The following is a 19,864-nucleotide window of genomic DNA, read 5'->3' as shown; positions in this document are numbered from 1 at the left end:
AGGAGCACTGCCGACTGCGTAGAGGGAGAGAGGGTTAAATACCGTGGCGCAGTAATTCAGCATTTCAGTGGCTCTCAAGTTCCCCTTCTCGGCCCAGGTCGCTGTTCGTTCTTCATGCCTTACGTGCACATGAATTGCTGGCATTCAGTCCGCAAATTCGTTCACCTCGGGCGAGGCTTCATCACTGGAAGTTGTCTTGGCTAAGAAATTTCCCTGGGAGCAGTTCAGTGTTGAACTACAAGTGCTTTCAGATATGTCCTGAATCAACCATAAAGATATATATATATATATATATATATATATATATATATATATATATATATATATATATATATAATCCACTCTGAAAAACAAGTGAGAGAACGCTGCAAACTCTACAAAAAATATAACTCAGAACAATCACCGGCCACCTGGCAACCACAGCCATACAAAACCAAACTCGACGAAACAAAAATACTTCCAATATCCTCAGTACACAGTTCTTTGCAACAGCCCAACCACTCCATAACCAACTAACAAACCACACGCATAATAAGAAGTAAGTCCCCGCTTCACACTTCAGTACCCAAAACACAGATCCCCCATCAACACCCTTCAGTACATCACTGACAAAATACATACACACCAAAATGACCCAGCAAGCATCAACCTTTGGGAACTCAGACTTTAACACCACACCACTGGACATGCACCCACCTGAAACCACACTCCCTAGGTATGTACGAGTTACTCTTTCTCTTATCTCTTTCACTCGCCTTTCCAGCAATACAAACTCCGATTCATCATATCAAATGATCCCTCATAGCTATGGCACTATATTCACACTGAACACAGACAACTTAATTGCCCTGTACTTACCCCACAAAGATATAACATTATATCATCGGTGGACATGGCCAGCTTCCTGAGCGATGCACCCGAGGAACGCGATTGTCTGCTACTTCTCACAGTATCCTTTTGATGACCATCACCTCGAAGACTAACCTTTATAATAGCTCGTTTTAAACAGCGAAACTGTTGAATCCTCTTCCTTCTCTTGCTATCTTTATTTGTATACTCCAAGTGTACATACATCTCAAAAGCTCTGATTAAGCGTTTTTTGTTATTTCTTTTTTACTTGCATTAGTCCCTTCATTTTAGGTGGCCATTAGTGTTAGCAACAGGAATAAACGATGGAAAGGCCTCATTTGCTCACAATTGTTCTCTAGTTGTCATGTTTAATGAAGGGGAACCACAGCTCCTTATCCACAACAAGGCCGCACAGACCTTTCCGTGGTTATTCCCAGGTGCTTCATAGTCCTTGGTTCAGTCCAGTGGCACCACGTCGCTCCCTGTGTACCACATCACTGCAATTCAATCTATCTCGTGCACAACTGTCATCATATATATATATATATATACATATATATATATATATATATATATATATATATATATATATATATATATATATATATATATATATATATATATATATATATATATATATATATATATGTATATATATATATATATATATATACATGCACAGCGTGTGTGTGTGTGTGCGTGTTTGTGTGTTTTGATGTTTACTTCTGCGTTTTGGTGTTTGCTAGTACGTGGATGCATTTGTTTTTTGTGACTTTATCTATGCTTTCTATTTTGTTTTATTTTTACATACTTGCGCTGGCACATCCTTGTGTCTGCTTATTTCTCTGTCCACATTTGTTCATCTATTCATAAGCGTGTTAGCGTCTGCTTTTATATGTATGTGCATGTGGATGTCTCTCCATGTGTGGTTGTGTTTCATATATGTGCATTGGTGCGTGTGTGAATGCCTATTTGCTTCTCTGTGTGTCTGTGTTTGTGTTGAGTATAGTTGTGTGGATGGCATTTATTATCTTTGTGTATATGTCTTTGTGTGTGTGTGATTATTCTTGATTACTATCTGTGTGCTGTCCTGCCTCTTAAATTTGTGTATATATACTATATCCTTGCCCTTATATATGTATGTGTGTGTGTGTGTGTGTGTGTGTGTGTGAGTACTCTCTCGTGGCTTTGTGTGTGAGTATATGTGTAGGCGTGATCTGATTTATGCGTTTAACTCCTTTTCAAGATTTCCTCTCTTCACCATTCTCTAATTCTCTAACTTGGTACATCAGCCTAGATCATCGAGTCTAACCTTACCATAGAAGGAATCGTAGAGGTTAAATATCGATTTCCGATATGAAGTTAATTCCATATGACCATTCTTTCTGTTGCGTCATTTGAATAGAGCAGCTGACCGACCATTCCGTCAATGAGAAAATGATTGCGAATCTAATTTGCTGACTTTCTTAATTAATTCGCTTTTAGTTCTACAAGTAAAAGGAAAAAGGTGTTAAAGAATATATATATATATATATATATATATATATATATATATATATATATATATATATATATATATATATATATATATATATATATATATATATATAGTCTGAATACTGGAAAATATAAAAACAGCAGAGAGTATATATTTTTTTTTTTAGGCCTAATTGTAACTGAGTCCAGGTCGCCCTCGGATCATTTTCGTTAAATTTATAGCCCTAGAGAGGGAGGGGAAGCCCTCGTATGCCACAAACACCTCGTATCATTTGCTCAACTGACGATTATTAAACTGTACAACTGGTTCTTAATCACCGCTGTGACGAACGGCCGACTCCCTCCCTGACGCTCGCGCGCTGAGTCCAACGGGGGCCCCTCAATGCGTTATTGTAGTTAACATTTTGATTCTAAAAGATGATCTATGATCGTCACCTGTGTAGCGTTATTGGGCTGCTTGGGATTCGGGTGTATTGTGTCCCTTCTGACGGAGGTGATCGCTGAAGACGAAGAAGCGAAGTCATTCACACGCTCTTTATGACTCTCTCTCTCTCTCTCCTGACGATCGGAGGACCTCACCCGCCGCTCACCGAGCACTGTATAACCACCGATGAATGATTAATAACAAGCGGTACATTTGTCATTATTCATTTAAGTAGTTGAGACGTATTGCAAGAATGCGCTAACAAGGGGAGGGTAATTTTCAGCGGGACATAAATTCAAGATTTCATGGACGATGGTGAGCGAGTGGAGGAGAGGCAGCAACAGGAGTGACTCTACCTCCTACACCCTCACTCTCTCTCTCTCTCTCCCACCGCTGGTAGTCATTGTGGTGGACAGTCGTCGCCGCTGAACTTCAAGACCAAGAGGGTGTTCCTCCTTTCACCATACAGGTCGTACAGAAAATTCCCAACATTCTTTAACATCCTTTTCTATTCCTATTTCGACTTGACGTCACTCCGAAAGGAATAGGAGAGTGAAAATATGTCAAAGAAAAATTAGGGGTATATACACACAGGCATAACAGCACTTGCAGATGACCTAGACACATTTCTGTCCCCCTTCCCCCTTTCCACAAGGGGTAAAACGTTTCCTCAATTGCCGCCATCCCGACATGGAGGACGTAAGATTCACCATTGGCATTAGGCAGGGGTGATAGTTCTGCCATAAATTTCTCCGGGTTTCCCCCCAGTCCGTTCGGCCTCTCTTGGCAACTTGACTCTCCAAGGAGAATTCAACCAACCCCCCGTTTCCGAGACTGCTAACTAGAGCTTTATGATAGAGGAGAGAATTATGAGCTAGCATCCCGGTCTGGGGAGAAGAATGTATCTTACAGGTGTTTTAAGGATATAACAAGGGTAATTTGGTGTCTAGAATATATATATATATATATATATATATATATATATATATATATATATATATATATATATATATATATATATATATATATATATATACATATATATATAATATATATATATGTAAATAGATAAATAATAAATGATATATATATATATATATATATATATATATATATATATATATATAATTTTTCAGTGATCAGCTTCATATATAAGAAGATGATAATATGTATCGCAAACAGAAAATTCACATTACTACATGACTGCACATGATCGCTCGCTGACCAGCATCATGCTGGAAATTTACCTATTTAATCAATTGATGTTTTAAGAAAGTCCCACAACAGGTTAACTGTAAGGGAAGACTTGATAAAAGAATTGGACATGTTGAAATTTACGGCAGAGAAAAGGGGGAGTTTTACAGCGGACGGTGTCCAATAAATTATTTCACAGTAACTTTAAAAAACATTAGAAACTCGTGCTGTAGACGACATAAAGAAAAAAAAATAGAATCGAAAATACTCTGGTTTATGAGCGTCTGGTCATATATATATCTCTATGACCATAAAAAAGGCTACTTTTTCTTATAGTATTTCGAAACAAAACATAATCTGAGAATTACATTACACAAGATGGGTCAAAGTGAGACTTTTTAATGCCTGAATGAATAGATTTTTTTTTTCTTTTTTCTTGGGGGGTGGCTGTTGGTATATTTGCACAGCCTCTCCAGGGGCACTGGGCGATGCCCTCCCCAGCCAGGAGACACAGCGAGACATTCATCATGACACAGAAAACTTGTGTGAATTCTCTGGCCTTCTTACCGACCGAGGTGAATATTTCACCCTTTTTTCGATAGGGAGGGGATGTGTTCGCCGAGACCGTCTTGTGAACTACTGGACCTCTCCACACCAACACCACTTTCTCCTGATGTGGGAGAGGTCGAGAGTCACTCCAGGCAGTCATAAATTCCACGACAGGTGTATTTGCTGTCAATTTGTCAAGGAGAGGCACCGCAAGTTGACTCACTAAGACCGGGGTTACTGCGGAGACAACACCCAACAAGCCTCAAACCCTTCCGCGCGCGGGGCTCCCTCCTCCTCCTCCTGGGACACAATTTATGGCTCCCAGCCTTACCCCACTATGCTCGTTCTTGCGGTTCTCGGCTCTTGAAAGAGTGGGTTAGGTCTGTTTAGGAGCATCTTTATGACTTTATGGACTGTTTAAAGGCGGCGGAAGGATTGTTAAGGAAAGGTGATGAGGTGGCGGAGGGGTTGGTGCGGTGTTGGGGGCTACCAATCGTGTGTGTTACGGGGACACCCCCATCAGGGGTCAAGGGAGTTGAGGGAGCGACGGAACCGACCGACCGACCGACCGACCGACCCCGCGTGAGCGGGAGATATTTACGATGAGGGATCCAGGCCGCCGCTCTTGTGTGTGTGTGTGTGTGTGTGTGTGTGTGTGTGTGAAGTCCTGGTCCATGACGCGCCTGACCTGCTGCGGGAGAAATGTCCTGCGGTACAGAGTCTGTCATGCAAATCAGATGAAGTATTAGTAAAGTTACTTGGAAGATGGGAGGCCAGTGGAAGCATCATAAAAGTGAAATATAAAGGGGCTGCCACGCGTCCCGAAGGAGACTATACAAGATGTGAGGGTTGTGAGTGGGGGGTAAGGGGGAGGGAGAGAGGGGGGGGGGGGGGTGGCGGCAAAGGGTGGCTAATGTGTCACGGGCGAGTAAGAGAACATCAGAACCCGCACACATGGCGAGTTCTGAAACAACTTGTTCGACACATTTGTCTGGGTTACTCACTCTGGCCGAGGTGGACTCTCTTCATCCAGGGGTAGATCTGTGGTTGGGTCTTGGACGTAGATGAGCTCCCCGAGCTACCAGAGGCGCCTTCCAAACTCTCTCCTTCTGCACCTTCGCCGCCTCCGCCGGAGGCACTGTTGCCGCCCCCACCGCCCTGACTAGAGCTGTTCTGCTCGGAGCCGCTTCCGGAGCTACTCGAGCCGGGCCCGCTACCTCCAGCTGATACGGACAGGTCCTGCGGGGAGCCTACTGGATTAGCCGTGGACTCAGGCGTGGAGGCGAACTTGCAGGAGGCGGAGGAGGCGGAGGCCTGCGGCGTGGAGGCAGGTGAAGAGGACGTCTGGTGAAGGCGACCCTGTACCGCGGGCCCCGGTGTGGTGTTACCCCCGGAGCCGCTCGGGGTGCCCACTGAGGACGCCGACGCTGCAGACACTGAAGTCCCCGAAGCGCCGCCACTACCGCCGCCGGAAAACTCACTCCCGTTTGGGACAACCGAAATGCCCGAAGGTGTGTAACCTCCATACTGCAGGGGAGGCGAGTAGCAGTTGTTGTAACTGTTGAGGGCAGTGCTGTAGTAGTCTGTGTTCACCACACTGGCATCTTGTCCGCGCTGCCCGTAGCAGGCGGACATCGAGTTCACGAACTGATAGGAGCTCATCGCGGAAGTCCGCAGGTGATTTGCTCCTCGAGTGCCCTTCTGTCCACTGTTCCAGCCAACGTTGATGAATTATGGCGACACTACTCGAAGGAAAACCTCTCTAGCACTTGCACATTACTCCATTTATGGGCTGGGAATACTAGCACGTGACCGACAGCAACCAATAGGAATGGCCGCATGAGTGGAGGTTAACAAGATAATGAGAGTGGTAGCGGGCGCAACGAGGTGGTCCGACCCGCGGACCCTGCGCGAGCCTTGCACCCCACTCTTGAGCCTCCGACCACCGTCTCCGTCCGGATAAATTACGAGCAGTCGGAGCGCGCCTGGCCCCACCGAGCGCCCATGTGACGATGCACGACTATAAACAAACCGTAAATAAGAACATGAGGGCTCGGGATGCGCAGCAGCGAGCCGGGCGCGCCGCCCGCGACATCTGTGAGCAGTGCGTGGAGTTAGCGGCGTGTGGTGGCCAGACGACGTGCAGGCGGGACGCTGGCAGGAGCGGACGCCGCCTTGGCAGAAGTGGGGCCGCGGCGCCTCGACCAGCGCTCAGTGAGGCGGGGGACGCGGGCCGGGGAGGGCCGCTCACCCCGCCCAGCGACCGGCACTGGCACCGCCCACCCGTACCTTCCCCTTCCCCTCCTCCCCCCTTCTACACACACACACACACACACACACACACACACCGCCATCACAGCCTCCCCCTTGGCCAAGTCTCCTCCACTTGCCCCATGCATTCCATCCTCACTGTGATCACGGGTGACACGCCTCTCGCCTCCGACGTGTTATTGCAACTTCACCGCTGCAGTCAGTCAGTCTCCCCGACCCGGGCCAGCCAGCCACGAGCCAGCCACGTCCCTGTCATATCTACACCTGCTCAGCATCCGCACACCTGCCGTGTTGTGTGTGTGCCGCCGCCGCTCCGACCGTCACACACCGTAACCACATGTAAACCCCCTCCGATACGGCACCTCCACACATCTCCAGAATTACAGGGAACGATACACATCAGTTCAGTCCTTCCCCAGAGAGAATGGGAACGAGAGAGAGAGAGAGAGAGAGAGAGAGAGAGAGAGAGAGAGAGGGTGATAGATACGAGTAGGTAGGCGTTGGGAGGGATATCATTTCAGAGAACGACTGACTAAGAGATGGCTGGATATATAACCCACGTAGGCGTATGACATCATCTGATACTGGCATTCCATCACTCACTCATGACCGACGTCACCTAAAACTGCCCGTGTCGGGTCGACGCGGCGACGTCCTTCGCCAATGATGAATATTCTTGGTCGAGGTGGGGGCAGGTGTCGCCCGCCAAATTAACGCCTAACTAGGGCTTATTTCAGACTTTGTGGGATTAAAATGGGTCCGTCTAGTTGGGGGATATTTATAGGGTTTTTCCCCTTCCTTCCTCCCCTCTCTCTCTCACTCCCTCCATTGGCCTCTCTCTCTCTCCCTCTCCCTCCCTCCCTCTCCGGATGGAGGGGTTGATTAGGCAGCAACGGTGGAGGGTGACTGTGGACAGATTAAGCTAACGGGACGGAACGATTGTTCAAGAGGCATAGCTCGTGCAAACATGCAACGGCAGACAGCGCATGAACTCTGGTCCATGCCAAGACCTAGCATACATCACGCTGACAAACGGTCCTGTTTTCACGCTCTTCTGTTGAACAGGAACACAAACAGAGAAGATACAACAGGGACTCAAGGCAACAGTATAAGGAGCGTGTGTTTAGAGAACAACAACAACGACAACGGTACGGAACGATAAGGATCCGATACTAATCGATGTTTCCCGTGACTTGCGACTCATTCGAAGCTCCGACTAAACCACTTTCTTCCTGGTGACGAACCCTTGTTCTTGTTGATCCTAAATGAAATACGTTTGGCATCAAATGATTCTTTAATATTCATTGCCTTTTAATTGAATCCCACAAGCTATTACTTCTTTGTTTATATATATATATATATATATATATATATATATATATATATATATATATATATATATATATATAAATCTATGCTGTATGTAGGAGATACATGAGGTAGAAGTGCTTCATTCTAGTGTCTCATACGTTTTCTTGCGACGTATTTCTTCGAAGAGGAGCGTAGAACTCTCCCTCATTGTTTGGGTCAGCAGAAAATGGGAAGAAAGGTCTCTGGTCCGGACCGCTGGAATGACCGCGGAACACCGAAATTGATGTCCGTGTGTATGTATGTAACCCAGAGGACCTTGAGGCCTTGGAGTTGTGACTATACACGCACGTTAGGGATGTACGTCTCTTAGATTTATGTGAATAAAGTACAAAACAAAGGATGTGAACGCGACTTATGATTTATGTGAGCCTTATATGTGATGCAGATCGCAGGAACAATATTCACATCATAGATTATGTGAACAGTTCTTGGATTGTGTCAATTTTGTGGGTAGCACATGATTATGAGAATCATGTATATCAAAAATTTGAACGTCATACTTAGCATAGATTATACAACAGATGTACTTAAAAGATTCTCTGAACAATGTTCATAGATGATATGAACGCTTGTACATATCCGAGAACATGCAAAAGATGTACAATAAGAATGATATGCATCAGCAATGATCATAGATTGTAGGAACATTCTGCATGAAGGAGCATATGATTAAGGTTATATACACAACTGTACACGTCATATATCACATAAACAAAACATTTGCTCAGAAATATACTCATGAATATTACCCACGGCAGTGATACGAAGACTTACAATATATTTAATCACTGAGTATCTACAGTACCTCGTAACATGCGAGATCATTTTGCATTTTGTTTTCTCTGCATGACAACAGAACTCTTCCGTTTTGGGGGGAAGGTGTTCCAAGCAGGAGAGAAGGAGGAAGGTTTGGGGAAGGTGTTCGAAGCAGGTGGAGAGAAGGAAGGAGCGAAAGGAGCAAAGGAACTAGACCCACGAAACATCAAGTAACACATCAGTTGCTAGTTGCTGCTCAGACACTGACCTATTTAAAGAGTTACTTGATGTTAAGCAACTTCGTCAGACTTTCACATGGACGCATTCATGCTGTAACACCTTGAGATGGATTTCTTAAAGAATTTTTTTTTTTAAAGAAAATTTTCTGTATGATTTCGTAACTTTTGCGTTGTGGATTACCTTTTTCTTATTCTTTTTACCTCAAGGAATTCCAGATGTTTTTGAAAGAGACAGAGAGAAAAAAAAAAGAATAAGAACTGAAAGCAGTTATGTTTAAGCTATTTACTATTTCTCAACTCCTTCAGTCCTCTGATATCACTATTGAGCACGACGATACGAGCCTTGAGGACAACGGTATGGACCTTGAGTAACACAATGTAGCCCTTGAGTATAACGATACAACCTTTGGGAGCAACGCTATCACCCTTAGGGTACGATGGCCTGGCCTTTGACCCAACCCGTTACCGACAAGTCGAAGGCTTAGGATACTCATCAAGCCCAAGAAGGGTCGTACAGTCGAGCTTAAAAAGGGGAGGTACCTTCCGGCTTACGAGGTCAGGTCAAAGGCCATGCCCTTAATTCAAAGGCTGTGTTTCAAGAGATCAGACGCAGCAACTTAGCAAGCGGCCATAGCCTCAAAAACCTGACATCTATCTAGAAGCAAATTTAATCTTTCTAGGATCTTTTTTCTTTTTCTTTACCGCAGAAGCGAATTATTTATTGCGCACCCATCCTCTTCTGGGCTGTGGCGCAAAAGAGAATACAGAGTGCTCGAAAAGACTCCAGGGTCTAGGTCCTCAATGACTGAATACCTGCGGGCATGATAAATGAAGAAAACGCCTGAGATCGACCCTTACTTTCGGTGATCATAAAGAACGTAAATTACCGTGTGAACAGTGATTTTACACACAAGAATTGAAATGGTTTTCGTCACCAGTCTAACGCATATCGCAGTGCCACTTTATCGACTGTAAATTCTCGTTTTATTACCAAAGAAAACGACGTTTTATGTAAGGATCTCGTGGTTTATCACATTCTTCGAGGTGCAAATAGAGTTTTATCAGTGTTATACTCTCATCTCTTGTTTGTGCGTGACTCTGCTTTTATTGGAGTTTTTCCACTTTGTAGCAGAAATTTTTCGAAAGGAAATTGAAATTTCAATTTTGCGGACGTGCTGTAATAGACATATTTTCTTCTTCTACATAACATTCTCAATTTGGTGTAGAATTTGATTGGTTTGAATTTCACAGAAATTTTGATATGGAGCTGGAAAAAAAGATAAGACTTTTATGAAGGCAGGTTTTTCAACAGAAAATTAATGTTCTCTCTCTCTCTCTCTCTCTCTCTCTCTCTCTCTCTCTCTCTCTCTCTCTCTCTCTCTCTCTCTCTCTCCTTGACATCTGCCGAACAGACTCAACGCACCAAGAAACCCTGTTAAAAAGAATCAAAATTCAATAGCACAAGTTGTAAAGATATTACCGTTGATTTTAGTCATGTCTTTTCCTTTTCCTTATACTTGACTAGCTCTTGGTCAACTCAAATGTAATGGAAAACTTTAAAGTAAGCGCCTAAAGTCAGATTATCATCTACGTGTTCTCGTAGACGTAAATGAGGGGACGAATGGTCATTCTTTAAGCAATATGATACGAAAAATTCTACTGTTTCATCTTTCCCAGTCTGATTGACTATAACCCTACTAACTTATGATGAGATGTTATACAGTCACTAGAAGTCACCATAGCAGACCAGTTAATTTGTCTAAACTATATTTCTAACTGTATTCTTAATTGATTAAAACAAGATGTAGGATACATATCCTTTTTGAAATTCAGATTTGCCATTTGTCATCTCTAATCATGCGTTTGAAAAGCACCTCTTGTTTCACAAGTCTTGAGGGAGGACGAATAACTGAAAGTTTTGAGTATATTTCTAGAGGTTCAGTGATTAAGAAACATGTAGTAAATGAATATATCATAGAACTCAGAGGTATAATCGAACTTTGCCTACTGTCTACGTATCATTTTATCAAAACTGACTAACTGCATACCTTGAAAATTCAAGTAAGCTTAAAATTCGTTTTTTAAGCTGCGAAAGTAAACTAGAGACAAAGAATTAATAAAAAAGTAAAGATATCATTACCAACATTAAGAAAATTGGGGAGGGTGTTACTTTATTTCTAGCTCAAATATAAATTTTGAACGAATAAAAAGCAAAATATATCACAGCCGATGATAACGATCAAGTGACAGGTGGAACATTAACCATCGATTCATTAATGTTGTAAATCATTTTCCCGTCAATTGTTACGATATTTTTACATGTCGTATCTGGTTCTTTTTTTTTTGGCACTACGAACATTTTTCCTTTTACTTTTTTTCAGGATTTAACTCATTTTTGCATTTTTTTTCCTACATTATTCTGTTTTGTTTTGTTTTTCTATTGTTTTAATCACTCTTTTTTATCGTCCTAATTCCACCGACTCCTTTCCATAAAAGTTTTCTTTCCGTCTGCCAGTTCCTTTCCATAACCTATTTTCTCTCTATTTTCATCAATTGTCGTCTATCATCATCTTGATTCGCTTCTATCTTCAGTATCTCTATTTTTCCGATGAACTTGTCTTCCTATTCCTTTATCACTTAAGTTATCTATAATCACTCTAACACTTTACATTTCCTTCCTTATAATCTCACCAAGGCTTATCATGCTTATCTTAACCATGTCAACAGCTCAATAATATACCTGTTTTACACACCTGTTGAAACCCACCTGTACTTCACATCTGCTCTTAAAACGCTCGTACTTTACCTCTCTCTTCAACATGTCTATATTCAGATCTGTTGTCAGCATACGTGTTTAGACATATGGACCTTCAACACACCTGCACTCCACCTTCAGTTCTGATAGTAGATGCAGGTCCAGGTTCGTCTGTAACTCCATATCTGCCCCGAGTCCATCTGCACTATGCATCTGCCCTCACCCATCATCACTGCTTTATCGATCTTTATAACCCAACTACATTTAATATACCACATCTGTATTTCCAGTTATTTGTCCTCAGTACATATGCATTTCACACACCTGTTGTTAGCACTCCGTCACTCCACATCTGCCCTCGTGACACTCCTGTTTTCAATCTGCATTTACATTCACGCCTTTGACACACCTATGTACATAAGGTCTGCTATACTCGACACCCGTCCTAAGCACAACTACACTGCACGTCTGTCCTTAGAACGCATCTGGCCGAGCAGAGGAGTTCGTCTTTGGGCTGAATTTCGCAAAGAGCAAAAAGATTCAGATCGAAAGAAGATAGAGAAAGGCGTCAATTTGGGAAAGTTCAAGGCCGTTGTAAATCAAGGCTTCTCCTTAACCTGTTGTCCGCGGCGCATTTCCCAATGGTCCACCGAAGGAATATAAATCAATAAAAAACATAAATAAATCTTATCATCAGTACTATCTCTTGTGCGAGATTAGGTGCTATCATTTGTTATTGATTGTGATTTTAGACCCGATATAATATTGGATATATGCTAATTTGGTCCACAGCTATATTGCATATATACTAAAGGTGGTCCAAAGCTACAGTCGTTATGTGATAAACGTGGTCCACAGCTTTATTGGATATATGATAAAAGTGGTCCACAACTATAGTGCATATATGATAATGGTGGTCCACAGCTATATTGAATATTTGCTGCATGTGGTCCACATAAACAGCAGGGGTTTCTAAGTGGTCCACATATATAAATCAGGAAAAAGAACCCTACGGTGTAGATACTGGAAATAGCATAACTATTCTGTAAATACAGATGAAGCAAATGTGTTTAAGTCTCTCCTAGAAAAAAAATAAATCTATGGAAAATAAAAGAAAAAAAAGATATGATTATCTATGGAATAAAGAGAGAGAAAAAGAAAAAAAAAATTGAAGCTTAAATGAAGATGGATGATGGTCTCTCCTGTCCAAGTAGTGTATATATATTTGCTCCAGGAAATTCAACGAATATCTAATGAGAGATGAAATAACGATTGGCATCGAGACCTCACTCATTCCTTGTATCTCTTCCCATCTGAGGATTAATTTCTTTTACATGTACTTCCTTTACCTATATGACCAATCAAGAAATTAGTTCAGTAAATGGGTTTCGCTCCAGATCTTTAGTGACTGTGTTGACTAAGAAGCAAGGTTCTTTTTCTCACTCTACCCATCTTTCCTCCGTTAGTTGCAAATCCTCTCTCTCTCTCTCTCTCTCTCTCTCTCTCTCTCTCTCTCTCTCTCTCTCTCTCTCTGCTCCACCTGCCGTCAACAGGAAGCGAGTGACGCGACGGTTTGGGAGCAGTACACGGTCGGGGATAATTGCACGACTTACATCCTCGGATCATATGCATCAGGAAAGCCGCAAAGCATAGCGGTGCGAAGTGATGGATGATAGTCGGTTTCTCTCTCTCTCTCTCTCTTTCTCCTCCCTCCCTCCCTCCCTCCCTCCACAGTCCGCGGTAATGGAGTGTTTTGGTGGAACGCCCGTCCAAGGCGCGATAGAATTGCCACAAAGGAGTCAAGTCTGTCTCCCTCGCGTCCAAGAAAGATCTAACCCTTCTACCATTTCGACCACTAAGAAATTTACGTAAATCATTACGTCTATTGATTATCTTATCAAGATTTCCATGACACCCTTCTTAAGAAGGCTTCATCTCGTTATACTCTGTCGTGAAAGGAATGATAAGCTCCTTGTATATGAGAAGTAGAAATCAAAGAGTATGATCATCACGATTTGTGTCTAGTATCAAAAGACTTACTATAGATATGAGCCGAAATAAACATATATGCATGACGATATAGAATTATTCAGTTTAATGTTGGAGTACAAATGATTCAGATTCTCTCTAATATTCGTGATAGGAGTGATGAATAAGCTAGAAACTATGCCCCCTAAAGTTGGGGAAAAATGTAATTTGGGTGAGCACGCTCATGTATTCTGAAAACAGGCATCTGATAGGATCGATGAGCTTCTTAGTAATGTTACCTGACTCATTCTAGGCTGGAGATACTCACAGTAGTTTGCCTCTCCAGCAAATAGTGTAAAAAAAAGAAAACTAGAATGAACTCAAAGAGGAGCAACAATACTAATTACACTGCTCAGAAATAGAAACCACACGAAGAAAGATTCAGAGACTTAGAATTACTCTCTCTAAGAGAAGCTTTCATAATACAAAGTAATTTGAAGAACAAAAACATACGAAAATCTCTCGTGTTGGGTAAAGATTCAACGACCCGAAATAACTCTAAGATATCAAAAGGAAGAAGACGAAACAGCACGAAAGTAGGAAAATGAAATAATGATACTTTTTAAACAATCAACTCCTTTTTCTCCATCAGAATTCAGTCTTGGAGAAGCTCATAGCAGTTAGAGTTGGGAAATTTCCCTGTTCAGACTTTCCTACACAATTGCTATGGCAGTATGCTTTCTGTATCCTAAATGGTGTTCCTCTTTAGCTATTTTCTTGCCGGATGTTGAGCCGGAGGGAACTGATGTTGGGGTTAGATACCTTCTCCTTTATTATACCGTTTCTACCCCAAATAAGATCATGACAGAAGATAAACTCGTCATGGATCATCAGGTCTCCTGCTATCTGTCCTTCCCATGTACTCTCCTGAATCAGATAAACTCGTCATAGACCATCAGGCCTCCTGTTGCCCGTCCTTCCTATGTACTGTCCTCCGGTAGATAACCTTGTCATAGACCATCAGGCCTCCTGTTACCTGTCTTTCCCATGTACTCCTATGTACTATCCCCCATCAGATAGCCTCGTCCTAGACCATCAGATCTTTTATCTGTCCTTTTCATGTACTTACATCCACAGCAGATTGTAAGACATGAGCAAGCACTTCATCTTGTGATTATGCTTTGCTCCAAATACTTAAGAAGCTTCCTAACTTTTCCCACTGCCCATACTCACGCATCATGTCGCTTATCATATACTTCAGCCATTTTGACCCGGTTCTTAGATCTTTTATGTCATCATTCACAGAATGCGTAAAAGTGTTCATTCAAATTCTCCATTTTTCCTTGTTGCGCCAAAGAAAATTCTTTTGCGTTCTGTGTTCGCGTAAGTATGTTTATAAGAGTGTATAATTTTTCTTGTGTAACAGTTCTTTTATATTTTCTCTCCCATTTAGTCTTTCTCCTTTTCTTCTACTTTCCTTCGCTTTCTCTCTTTTGCCTTTCTTTTGGGCTTAATCTTAATCCAGGTACTCATACGTCTCTTTCTCTCTTTCTCTCTCTATCTCTTTTCTTTTTTTTTCATCTTTTCATTATCTCCCTAGAGAGTCCTATGTGTTGGGTAATAAACAGCTGAGGGGCTCCCACAAGGCGACACCTTAGTTGGCAGTAGTGGTGGTCCTGGTGGTGGTGGACGGTGGTAGGGCTTGTGGTGGCTATGGGTAGGCTTCGATGGGTACGGTGTGTGATGGCAACACCTCCTCCCTCCCTCCTTCGACAGACACCAGATGCCGGGAGAAAATGCAGCCTGAAAAAGAGAAAGAAAAAGAAGAAAGAAAATTGGAATCCTGTGTAATTACTAATTGTCTTTGTTTTTAACAGAATTCTTGTCTGATTTTTGGGAGGGTTGTAGAATTACTTAATGCCATTGATTTCTGTTACATTGATATAGTCCATCTATAACTCTATTGATTACAATTAATGCTTCTTGTTTCTATCCTATATAAATGGTTGTATCTTTACCTTCTACAAGTACTTTTCAACATTCATTTATTCATGCTTTCCTTCTATATAGACTATCTTTAACCTTCATGAACACTTTTTATTATTTCTTTCTCTTAATTTTTCTTTATGCAAGCGTTTGTTTCTCTATTTGCAATGCTAAGTATTGTCTTTTCTTTATTAACATTGGGAATTTTTCTTTCTCAGGATACACAGAGGCATAATGACACACCCTCATGCAAAAGGTCTTTGTGATGGAGATTATAACGAGATATTTGTAAACACAGTGAGTAAAATGTCTTTCCCCACGAGTTTCTTTGGTCCTTAAGAGAAATTACCGCAAGAAAAATTCTTCTTTTGAGCATCTTTGAGTATTTTGAAGAGAAAAGCCAAGATGTATCACACGCCTCATGTGATGTTTTCGGGTCATTATTGCAATGAGCGTTTGAAAATGAGAGGGGTATCAATTACAGTGATATTAGTAATAGTGACAGAAATGATAGTACTACTACTGCTACCACTACTACTACTACCGATGATAGTTATAATGATAATGATAATGATGATAATGATGATAATGATAATGATAATGATAATAATAATGATGATAATGATAATGATAATAAAGGTAATAATAGTAATTATGATGATAATAATAGTAATGATAATAATAATGGTAATGATGATAATGATAATAACAAGAACAATCCTTTTACAAAACTAAATACAACCAAAAGCTGAAAATACATTGAGAAAATGTACTCAAAAATAAACATAAAGCTTGAAAAGAGTTCAGGATGAGAGTTGAGTACTAATACACAGTCAACTGGTTATTGACAATGTTTACATGGTTGGGATGCGGCTGTTCCTGCAGCGATCTGCATATGCTCAAATAGGCCTTCATGTGGTAATGTTACTGCATCCCAGGGACGAGGGATCTCAGGTGGCAAGATATGTCTGTGATGTTATGAAGAAATAACTTCTTCCCGAAACGTCAGATGAGGTGTGTGTGTGTGTGTGTGTGTGTGTGTGTGTGTGTGTGTGTGTGTGTGTGTATGTGTGTGTGTGTGTGTGTGTGTGTGTGTGTGTGTGTGTGTGTGTGTGTGTGTGTAAATTAATCTGCCACAACTTTCGTAGAATTCCAGGATTACTTGTACCCTTCTGAAATTCATGTTATGCAAAACTTTCTTAGAAAATCTTCAACTTCATCGTCTTTTTTTTATAATCATGATTGAAGATAGATGATATTTCCCTTCTAGTCTGTATCACACGAGAACTCCAGACTGGTTTCCTTTCTGCCTCTACCCGGAACCACAACTTTACCTCCCTCTCTCCCACTGTGTCCTACCACAAACTCTCCCACTACCCCACCTCCCTCAGCCATTGACAGAAACCCCACCTCCCCCTCTATGTGAACCTCCCTCCTCTCCCTCTATCTCCCTATCCCTACCACCCCTCATCCCTGAGGCGAGACCGTAGGCCTATGTACTGATGCTCGGCTTCCCATTTTCTCTCGTCAGTTGGACTGTAGATCCCATGAAGGGAAGTAGTAACCTTCATGTTGTTCCCGCTACCCTCTGGTCTCCTGGTCGAGAATGGTAGCATTCTGGTCCTCACACACGTCAGTTAGGATGCCCAGTTTCCTTTAATTCTCTACTCTCTCTCTCTCTCTCTCTCTCTCTCTCTCTCTCTCTCTCTCTCTCTCTCTCTCTCTCTCTCTCTCTCTCTCTCTCTCTCCCCTACATATAACATCCATGGCCACCTCACCAGCCTAGCCAGCTATTTCGGTAAGTGCGAGTCCATGGGAAGCGCAGGCGGAGGAGGAGGAGGAGGAGGCGACAGAAGACTTGGCCTAGGACGAACGAGGTTATCAGCTGAAAGACAATCGTAGTATGTAAAACGCCTGATCTACATAGACTGAGACACATAAGACAGCGAGAACAGATGGCGTCAGAGAGGATCATCCTCAACAACGTAGTTTCAGACTTTGCTTGGTCATGCTTGAAGTCAGTGAGCAAGCTTCGTGACGACTTAAGCTTAATGGTCACCAGGCACGCGACTGGGGAGCGAAGGGACCGGCGATCGCACACATTGCAGGAATTAACGAGAAAGAAAAAAAAGACTATATATATATATATATATATATATTATAAATGACCACGACTATTTGCATGAAATGACCTGCTATCACCCACCAGGATACCGCAGGTGGCTCAGCCGTGGTATTCAAATGATATGGCCTCTACAGGATCCAATACCAACAGACCATATACCTGCTCCTCCCTCCCTCGCAACCCTGGATCATCAGACCTCTCAAAATTGATTATGTTCATTATCTTGCCGGCTCGCTCACTCTTCATAGCCTTCTAGAACTCGTAGGTGAACATGGCGCTTACCAGCATGTCTCGCAATACGCCGTTAATGTATTATACCGATGGATCTTTGTGGGGCCGCAAAGGCAAGGCTGGTGCGCTCTTATGCTGTCTAGAGCGGTAACTATCTCATCCACTCCCAGCATGGAAAACATAGCCCTTGGTCCAGCTCCATCCACTGGGGCGCTGTATGGTATTCTTATGGTACCGAGGTGCATCGTCCAGCTCTGAGCTCATGCTGTCATCGTCTCTATCTCCAAGCCAGCTCTATGAGAAATTAGAAGCTTATGTGATTAACCGACTTTCGAACAATTCATGTCATGATTATATGCCCACTGGAATCTGGCAAAGTCCCTTTTTGAACTTTGTTATTCTTCTGCGCTACCGCTCACAAAATGAGCATTGGGTGCGCAATATAGTGGCGGAGCATAGGAGCGAAAAAGCAAAGGGGTGAGTATTCTATGCATCGGTTCTACTTTATACCTGATAGACACAAAAACTTTAACATTAATCTTTCTCGGTGTCGGCTCTGTTCTGTGCCCGATACTTGTTCCAGTAATATTTGATACGGTTCCACATATTATTTTCTCGACGGGATGATGACCTTTTGGGTTCTTGGGCTTCTCCTGTTTTACCCTCTCAGGTCGATCTGATTTACTTAGTGTATGTACATTCCATCCCTCGCTATGTACCCATCATGATCCACACTATCACAAACTCATTCTGTCAGCCTCCTATGTCGATGTAATTTACTTGCTGTATGCTCCACGTATACCCCCACTTATGTACCGTTCGCCCACATTATCTCGGAAACGCTTTGTCTAAATGTACTATATACAAAAAACCTTTTGAATAAACATCTTGACAGCACTTTGCATATACCATAAGTAGGTATTTTCCACGTCATATTGATGAATTATGAACACAATAAGAAGCGGTTTTTAACCTGACTTACGGCTCAACTCTCATATCTCATTTATCAACTCTCTTATCTGATTCGGATGTCTGTTGAGATCAATCCACAGCGAAGTATATCAAAATCAAAATAAGATAACGAAAGCAAAATCTTCTGAAGAAAAAAAAATCGTAATTATAAACTTTTTGATTTCGGTGTAAACTTACTTATAATTGATTTGAGGAACATGATTATTACATGACAATTTACAGAAAGTGGTTATACTGTCAGTGATAAGGAACTTCTTACTCTAAAGGAATCCATCATTTCCCTGCATCTGCTTGGAGCGCATCTTCAAAGCTTTAGAAACCCCACAAAATGTAATCCTAAGATAGCATAATTAATCTTTTAATGATATATATATATATATATATATATATATATATATATATATATATATATATATATATATATATATATATATATATATATATATGTATATCAGACTATAGTACATAAATATGCATTTTCACCCTCTTCAAAAAAAATATAATTCTGTACACAGACCCTTGTGAGACCCTGTGAGACAGATATGTTAAATATAATTTTATCAGCGTACAAGGAGCCGCTCATTCGTCTCACGTCACATCTCAATTACCTTGCGGGCGCGTATCTGGAAAGCCCATGACAAGCGAACACTGCGCAGGGTACAAGGATGCTAACGAGG

The 19,864-nt window shown here is 42.0% G+C and overlaps 1 protein-coding gene across 2 annotated transcripts in view; it reads right to left on the bottom strand.

Annotated features, from left to right (window-relative positions):
• LOC139756578 (uncharacterized) overlaps window positions 1-6,731 on the bottom strand; it is a 127,081-nt gene extending 120,350 nt beyond the window's left edge. Inside the window, exon 1 of one of the 2 annotated variants that reach the window (XM_071676204.1) lies at window positions 5,518-6,731. In XM_071676204.1, coding sequence (XP_071532305.1) covers window positions 5,518-6,175 — 658 coding nt within the window. In that variant the 5' untranslated portion in view covers window positions 6,176-6,731. The remainder of the gene's footprint in view (window positions 1-5,517) is intronic. The other variant, XM_071676205.1, reaches the window with a different exon arrangement.
• Between the last annotated feature and the right edge of the window lie 13,133 nt (window positions 6,732-19,864).

The sequence above is a fragment of the Panulirus ornatus genome, chromosome 22 (genome assembly GCF_036320965.1).
Source record: "Panulirus ornatus isolate Po-2019 chromosome 22, ASM3632096v1, whole genome shotgun sequence".
NCBI classification, from domain to species: domain Eukaryota; kingdom Metazoa; phylum Arthropoda; class Malacostraca; order Decapoda; family Palinuridae; genus Panulirus; species Panulirus ornatus.
The sequence above is the reverse complement of the archived record's forward strand: the minus strand, read 5'-3'. Positions and strand labels throughout refer to the sequence as shown.